Below are 8,189 nucleotides of genomic sequence, written 5' to 3' on the forward strand. Positions count from 1 at the left end.
GAAAGAGGAATCTCAAGTGCTTTATGCCATCTCCCTCCCCACAGTCTCTTAATAGGCTTGCCTGATTTGAACCAATTGAACTAAATGAAGCACACTAGAGAGAGCAGGGGATGAGAACGAGCTTTTTCAGAAACAGTGGACTGCTCGAATACTTGAAATATTTTTCCTGCCTGCTATATGCACACTGACTGAAAATCAACAAAGGGGCTCTCAGAAACCATGAAAAAGGAGAGGGGCCTTATAATCAATAAAAACTTACCACGACCACTTGAGTCTTGAATGTGAGCTTTAAAAATACCAGTTAGTAAAAAAAAAGGCACCACTACTTTGAATGTAGCATTGACCTGGTTTGTTCTTTGAACCAAATCATAGATTTTTCAGGATTTTGAGAAGAAAATTATTACCTCAATTGTGTGGGTGCCTTTACCAGATTGGATATGCTTATGGTGAAAAACAAAGTCCACTGAATCCTCTGAGCCTCCTACAGTCACTCCCTCAACCAGAGGAAGAATTATCTGGCCTGAGCAACGCCTCTTGACTATGAGAATATATGTAGAGGGCCATATTCATGGTTTTACAAGTTCACCTTCCATCTTCTCCCTGCCCTGTGAGAAGGACTCTTAATTCTCTTCTAAGAGGCAACCTAATATTCCTTTGGGATAGTCAGAGCTGAGGAACAAAGAAAGGCCAGCATATACCACAGCCAGACTGAGAGGAACTACTGTGATATCTGTGAGCTTCCTTTTTCCTAGGATAACTCCTTTTAAATTTTACCTTTTTTACTGAAGTATAATTTCATACAAAAAGGCCTATTTTGGGTGTACACGAATTTTGACAAATGCGTCACCTGTGTAACAACGACCACAATCAAGATATAGAACATTTCCATCACTCCCAGAAAATTTCCCTCAAGTCTCATTGTAGCCAACAACCCCCTCCCCAGATCCAGGTAGCAAATGATCTATCTTTTACTGTAGGTTACTTTTTCTTGTTCTAGAATTTTGTATAAATGGATTTACTTAGCATTCATGTTATTGCATATATTAGTTATTTTCCTTTTTATTACAGAGCAGTATTCTATTTTATGGTTATCACAATGTCCATTTGCCTGTTGAAGGACATTTGAGTTATTTCCAGCTTGGGGCTATTATGAATAAATAAATATTCATAAATATTCACATCTAGTTTTCTTGTAGGCATTTGTTTTTATTTCTCTTGGGAGAATTCCTAGGAGGGTGGTTGCTGGATCATACAGGCAGTGTATGTTAATTTGATAAGAAACTGCCAAGTATGTTTGTATTTTATAAACAGGCTGTGTCAGCTTACATTCCCACCACAATGTATAGCGTTAATTGCTCTACATCCTTGCCAACACTTGCTATGGTCCATCTTTTTAGCCATTTTAGTGGATGTGTAGTGGTATCTCATTGTTTTAATTTTCATTTCCCTGATGATTAATGATGTTGAACATCTCATGTGCTTGTTAGCCATTCATGTGTCTTCTGCGAAATCTCTTTATCTGTTTTTTATTGGGTACTTATCTTCTTACTACTGAGTTATAACAGTTCTTCATACATTGCAAATGTCTCTCGTCAAATAAATGTAATGTGAATATTTTCTGGGACCAATATTGTATCTTCAGCAGCTAATACTGTGCCTGGCACATTGGAACGGGTGGCCAGATCCTATTGAATATTAGAAGTTATCATTGTGTAGAAAGTAGCAATTTGTAGAGGCCAAGACAACCAATCCCAATTCAGAGAATCTCCGAATCCACACAACCCCTATCCTTCCCTTGAAATTCAAGGGGAGATGGGAAAAAGAGTCCAGGAAGCAATGAGTGTTGGGCACCATGCATTGTACATTTATTTGTCAATATTAATTCCATAGTCACAATAGGAAGCCTAGTTAGGATGTCAGATTTATAAGCTGGGTCACCCCATGTATATGTCTGTGTGTTTTTGCTTATTCACAGATCCGTTCTGAGACAATTGCCACTTATGCTCTCTGTGGCTTTGCCAATATCAGTTCCCTAGGAATAGCGATCGGCGCACTCAGTAAGTGAAAAGAATATTCAACAACAGATGTGATGTAAACATGCTTCAGATCTCCACTTTGCTCTAATATTATTCATGTCAGAGGGGTAAAAAGGGGCCCTGCAACAGCAGTAAATCCCTTAGGGTCGATTTTTTTTTATTCCTGCTCTACAATGAGGGTTTCCTGTGTATACTCAAGCTAACCTGAGGAAGAATTTCCTCAAATGAACAGGTTCTTCTCCACCCAGAGATGACACATAGGTTTCACTTTGCATGCCAATTTCAGGAGATTTATAATGGCCACCTGGAGAAGGATTCTGAGGTCCAGTGGAAGTTCAGTAGGAAAATGCTATGATTAAATTGTTATGTCTGCCGTGGGCATAGAAAGTAGATGGTTATGGATGAGTTGCAAATATTGACAATCCTTCCTTGCAACCCATTTGCCTTGCCATACCCCCAACATATTAGGAGCTTTTTGGATAAAACTGAGGACTTGTTTCTTTGTGCAGACAAACTTCTTTCCTTCCCCACATACCAGAGAACTTCTCTGGATATGGAGCTCATCACTAAGATCTTGAACCTTGAACTTCCCAGCTAAGTTTTGTTTTTGTTTTTGGGTTTTTGTTTTTTTTTTAAGTCAACTTAGCTGATGCTCCAACCCCAGAATAACTCTCAGAGGCTAGGAATTTGGAATTAATTAATAGCCTCAATAGTAATCTCTTATGCTTGCTTCCATGTTTCCCAGCATCCATGGCTCCTTCCAGAAAGCGTGACATCACTTCAGGGGCAGTGAGAGCGCTGATTTCAGGGACCATAGCCTGCTTCATGACAGCCTGCATCGCAGGTACTGTATCCTGTCCTTTGCGTCCTATCTCCCTGTGCCCACAGGATGGCAGCTTTCAGTGGGGCAGTGCATCCGACCTGCACACACAGCAAACTACTGCTGCAGAAAGCTGAGAGGCAGAGCTGCCATTGGATATTATAAAGTAAAATGTGTGGAATATGGTGGAGAAACTCTTTGTTAATTAATAAAATCACTGGTACTCTGTTCTACTTCCAGGCCTACTGTCTGGCACCCCTGTAGACATCAACTGCCATCACATTTTAGAGAATGCCTTCAACTCCAGTTTACCTAGAAATACAACCAATGTAGCATCTTGTTGCCAGAGTCTATTGAACAGGTATTGTATTCTTAATTATAATTTCTTTATATCCATTAAAGCCCTCATCCACTTATTTTTATAATTTTGTAACACTTACTTTACTTAAATATAAGAACGTGTGTGGCAATTCTAACCACCTCTCATTTTGACTTTTTTTCACTAAGACCAGGAGTCATAACACTAGCCAGTGTTGCTCAAGCATTTAACATGTCCCCAGCTGTGTATTAGTCGCTGTGCATGAATTAGCTCACTTAAACTTTGCAACCACCGTATAAGTAAGACACTCTTGCTTTGTTAAACATTAGATAAAATCAGGGCTTGGAGAGGCTATGTCACTTACTGAAGCAAAATGAGTGCACACACAATCAAGACAGAAAGACCTAAGAAAATTTCTGCCCATAGAGTCCATGCCCTTAGCTAGTACCCCATATCAGTTACTAGGTACTGCCTCCCTTTCAAGGGGATCAAGCAATGCAGACTGTCCTGGCAACATGGTGATGGGCTATGGTGGATGAGGGGCCACCAGTGATCCATGCCAGCCACACCCACCCTGTACAGTTTCTGTTGATTCTACAGAGTCAGTCACATAATGAATATCCCCACCTGACCTGCCCTTCTTAATGTACAAGTGTTCTACAAGGGCTGATTCGATCCTTTGCTTATTCTGGAGAAATAAGGCCAGATAGGATTTGAGGGTCAAAACTAATTCTCTAGTGCCTCTGTCCTTAACTCTCTCTAACCAGAATGTGAGGGGGTAAATCATCTTCCCGCCCTATGCTAATTTTTAATGTGTCATCTTCTCATCTACTGTTTCTATCTTCTAGCTCAACTAACTGTGTAATTCTACTTTCCACTAGCTCTGTTGTCAACGGTCCCGGCCAGGTCATCCCAGGAGGAAACCACAGCTTGTATTCTTTGAAAAACTGCTGCCAGTTGTTGAGTCCATCAACACTGAACTGCAGTTGGATTCCTAATGCATTCTGAGTTCAGCCACTTCTCCAACAGAACTCTAAGTATAGGTGCTGATTTTCCTGCGTTGGGGAGAAGAAAAAAAAAAAGCTATTCTCCATGGATTGATATTTCCATCATGAAATCAGCTTTAATTGGAAAGAAGAAAAATAGAACTGAACCCTTCAGATCGACAGAATCTTCCTCCCCAACCCAGCCCCTTCCCTACTGAGAACTACTATGGTGTCCCAAAAATGTTTTCTAACCTTAGAATTTCAGGGCATTTAACCAGAATACAGATATAAATGATAGCTCACAACAACTGTGCCATGACTAAGCCACAGCCACTTAGTGCAAATCTCTAAGTGGTCCAGAGTGGCTTGTTTTAAAAACATCTTAGGTGAGGACATTCTGCGTTCATCCTGGCTGACCCGAAATAGCCTAAACTTGACTCTCACATGAAGAACTCCCTCATTGCCTGCCCTGAGGAAGTCCTGAAGAATCAGGAGTCCTTAAGGAGAGTACATAGACTATCCCAAAACTAGGTTTTAAATCCTGTGTGGTTGGACAGTTATACCAGTCAACTTAAGTTAAACTGTGCTGCAGTAACAAATAAGCCAAAACTCTCAGTGGCTTACAAGTTCATTTTTCACTCACATATGTTTATTGAGGGTCAATTTTTGGCCATACTTCACATTGTCTTCATTTCCAGGACCTAGGCTAAAGGAGTAGGCCTTACGTGGGGCATGTTCGTCTTATGAGAGAGGGAAAAGAAAGGTGAGGACCACATGATGTCTCTTAAAAATTCTGCTAGGAAGGGGCACCTTTCACTTCTACTATATTCCATTATCCAAAGCTAATCATGTGGCAAGGCTAATGTCAATGGCCACGGATGAACTATCCTGTCATAGGGAGGGATAGTGAATATTTTGAAGAAATAATATGATAGACCACATGGATGCATAATATTCACGTCTCCCTTCAAGGAGTCAATCAGTTATAGTGGATAACTATAAGCCTATTCATGTGCAAATTTGGTTACATTCCTAGATACAGGACTGGAAACTGACACTACACTTAAGTCAAAAAGCCATGTAAGGACCACTCGAGGAAGAAAAATAAGTCCTGGTAGAGATCTGAAAACCTTCCATTGATACGTCCACTAACCAGGAAAGCATCATCATCAAACTTGCTTCCTTAATGGGTTCTGAGACTTAATGTGTCTCAGAAGAAACTTCTAGAGACAATGGTGGGGTGCTCTTTAATGAAATGCTCAACACCAAAGCTCTTCATACCATAAAGGCCAGTTTGTTGAGAAAGCACAAACACAAATTGTGATTCACATGGAAGAATGGGAAAAGGTTTTGAAATACCTTAAATTTATATTTTCCTTTTTGTGCATATGCAAGAGGAATTTTTAAAAATCTGTGTGTAAATAGTTCACTTTCGTGTGTGTGTGTGTGTGTGTGTGTGTGTGTGTGTGTGTGTGGTGGTGGTGGGGGTGGTGGGGGTGGTGAGGGAGCAAGCTAAATGCCCAAAGGATCTTTTATCTCTGAGATATATATAACATACCAGAATACTTCTAGTTATTGGTCATTTGTATCAAACGTTTCTTGGAACTCAATGTGCCCCTTTAATATATGGATTTTATTTTATGAAAACATATTTATATGTCTTTTCCTTCTATTCTTTATGTTCTTGTGTTGGCCTTCATAAAAGCCTTTGGCTTAGTGTGTCAGATATGCTAATTATTCATATGTTCTTTATCTGCTATGGGTCTTATTTTTCTTTTTTTTCTCTTTTTAATTCTTTGCATTTTTCTATTTTGTTTTATTTTTAAGAATCTAAGAGAATTTCTTGCTGTTTCTAGTATGCCCCTCTGATGAACTAATTTTCAAATTCTGTCTGTTGCCATTACTATTTCTTGGATGTTTGTAGCTCTTAGCTCTTGTCTGAGCTCTTTTATTCAAGGAAAACAATTACTGCCCTGTTTTTTTTAAGCATTTTTCTTTTTCAAATTATAAAAAGTAGTATCAATTTATAATTTAAAAATGATGATATTTTCAACTCATCATAAGTTGAAAATATTATAAGTTGAAAATGCATTTAATATACTTAACCTACCAAACATCATAGCTTAGTCTAGTCTACCTTAAATGTGCTCAGAACACTGTTACATTAGCCTACAGCTGGGTAATTATCTTTAGTTTTATCTAAAGAGTATTTGCCTTCATCTTTTTCGCATCAGAAGCAGGAGACACAGATAGGCATTTTGTAGACATGAGATGTAAAAACACCAAATACAATATCCAAAAAATGCTGGCAACACAGTACACTTTATAGTATCAGTTGTTTACTCTTGAGATCATGTGGCTCACCAGGAGCTGCGGCTCACTGCCACTGCCTAATGTCACGAGTATCTTACCACCAGACCAGAAAAAGATTAAATTCAAAATTTAAAGTAGCGTTTCTACTGAGTGTATACCGCTTTGACATCATGGCAAAGTAAAAAGATCATAAGTAAACCGTGGTAAGTCGGCAACCAACCGTATACACACACACACACACATACACACACCTTTCTCCTCACATCGTTGACCCTAGCTCTTTCCAGTACCACACCCCTGAAATCGTTATTGTTACTACCACATGTAAACATAGAAGAATGTGAGAGGTTTATTGTTTCTATACAAATAGAATGAGTCTATTTACATATCACCTTCAACTTCTTCTCACTTAGCAATATCCCTTGGAAATTTCTGTAAGTCATTATATGTAGTTCTATCTCTGTCCTTCCCTTCCTTGCCATTATGTGTGTGCATGTGTGTATACGTCTCATTCTACGTAATGAGACAATGGGCTACACGCTCCCAGTGAAATCACTTAGTAGAGGTTTTTAGTGCGTGGTGACGTCTTCACTCTTCTTTAGCAGATATAGAACCTGAAGGGCTATTTGTTCCCCCCAATTTATCCTCCACCTACCACCTATAGTCTTCTAAGATGGTGTATCTATGTTTTTTACATGTTTGCTCAGTCGTCTGAGGTCACAGCATGTTGCTGTCAGCCTATGCACCCTGATGTTGTTTCAAGTGAAGGCTGTGACATCTATTTTGAAGAATTCTGAATTATGTCTAGTCTGCCCATGAAATTTGAAGCCCTCGGCCTTCTTTTTAAGCGTATCTTCACATTGGTACAGTTTTCACTAACCTGAAAGCCCTTTTGCAAACACACTAATATGAGTCTAGTTGTGAATGTGTCCTAATTTCAATGAAGATGGAAGTTCGCTTTACTGCTTATTATTCTCCTTGTTGGTGTCCATCAGTTTGCAAGGGGTGCGGGGGGGGGGGGCCAGAAATTTCCTTCCCCAATACAGAAACTGATTATAAACAAATTCTTTCACCCTATAGAGGCCTCAGGGTCTCAGCCAAGAATAGACTGAGTCATGGAATATGCAGAATTTTCTTTGATTTTTTTTTTTATTGGTAAAATCAGCACATCCAAGCAATTAGATCTGAGTGGCAAAGTCTCTGTAACTACACAAATTCCTAACATGCATGTATTTTGCAAATGCTCTCAACTAATTGCTTTTATATTTCTGTAGTTTAATTGGGCTGGTAGGCCACTGTGAAGGGTTTAAGACATGCACTTGCCCAGTGAGGCTGACTCCCAATTACAGAACGATTCTGAAATCAGGCATGCTTATAAAGAAGGTATTGAAGGACATAGTGTGCCAGGAAGGATTAAACTACCCTGAACGTACTAGAGTAGGGGAAAGGGAGGCAATCATTCAAATTTTAAACAGGCAGGAACACAGGACTTAAGGACGAGGTGTCTGGTACAGGCGCACCATGTGGTGCTAAAGAACCATATGGTCCTGAAAATAGCTACTTTTTACAACCTGTTAATTAATTTTTTTAAAAAACAACTTTGTCTTAAGCTCAAGCAGAAAGGAAAGTATACACCTACCAATTCTTTTTCTGAATCTAAAGACAGCACAAGCTTATGATAATAATTATGTTTTCTTTTATATTACAAAGGCAAT

The 8,189-nt window shown here is 39.2% G+C and overlaps 1 protein-coding gene across 1 annotated transcript in view; it reads left to right on the plus strand.

Annotated features, from left to right (window-relative positions):
• SLC28A3 (solute carrier family 28 member 3) overlaps positions 1 to 4,183 on the plus strand; it is a 45,362-nt gene extending 41,179 nt beyond the window's left edge. The window contains exons 19-22 of the mRNA XM_015592623.1: positions 1,976 to 2,057; positions 2,782 to 2,880; positions 3,097 to 3,217; positions 4,057 to 4,183. Coding sequence (XP_015448109.1) covers positions 1,976 to 2,057; positions 2,782 to 2,880; positions 3,097 to 3,217; positions 4,057 to 4,183 — 429 coding nt within the window. The remainder of the gene's footprint in view (positions 1 to 1,975; positions 2,058 to 2,781; positions 2,881 to 3,096; positions 3,218 to 4,056) is intronic.
• Positions 4,184 to 8,189: the final 4,006 nt, after the last annotated feature.

The sequence above is a fragment of the Pteropus alecto genome, unplaced genomic scaffold, assembly GCF_000325575.1.
Source record: "Pteropus alecto unplaced genomic scaffold, ASM32557v1 scaffold206, whole genome shotgun sequence".
In the NCBI taxonomy this organism is placed as follows: domain Eukaryota; kingdom Metazoa; phylum Chordata; class Mammalia; order Chiroptera; family Pteropodidae; genus Pteropus; species Pteropus alecto.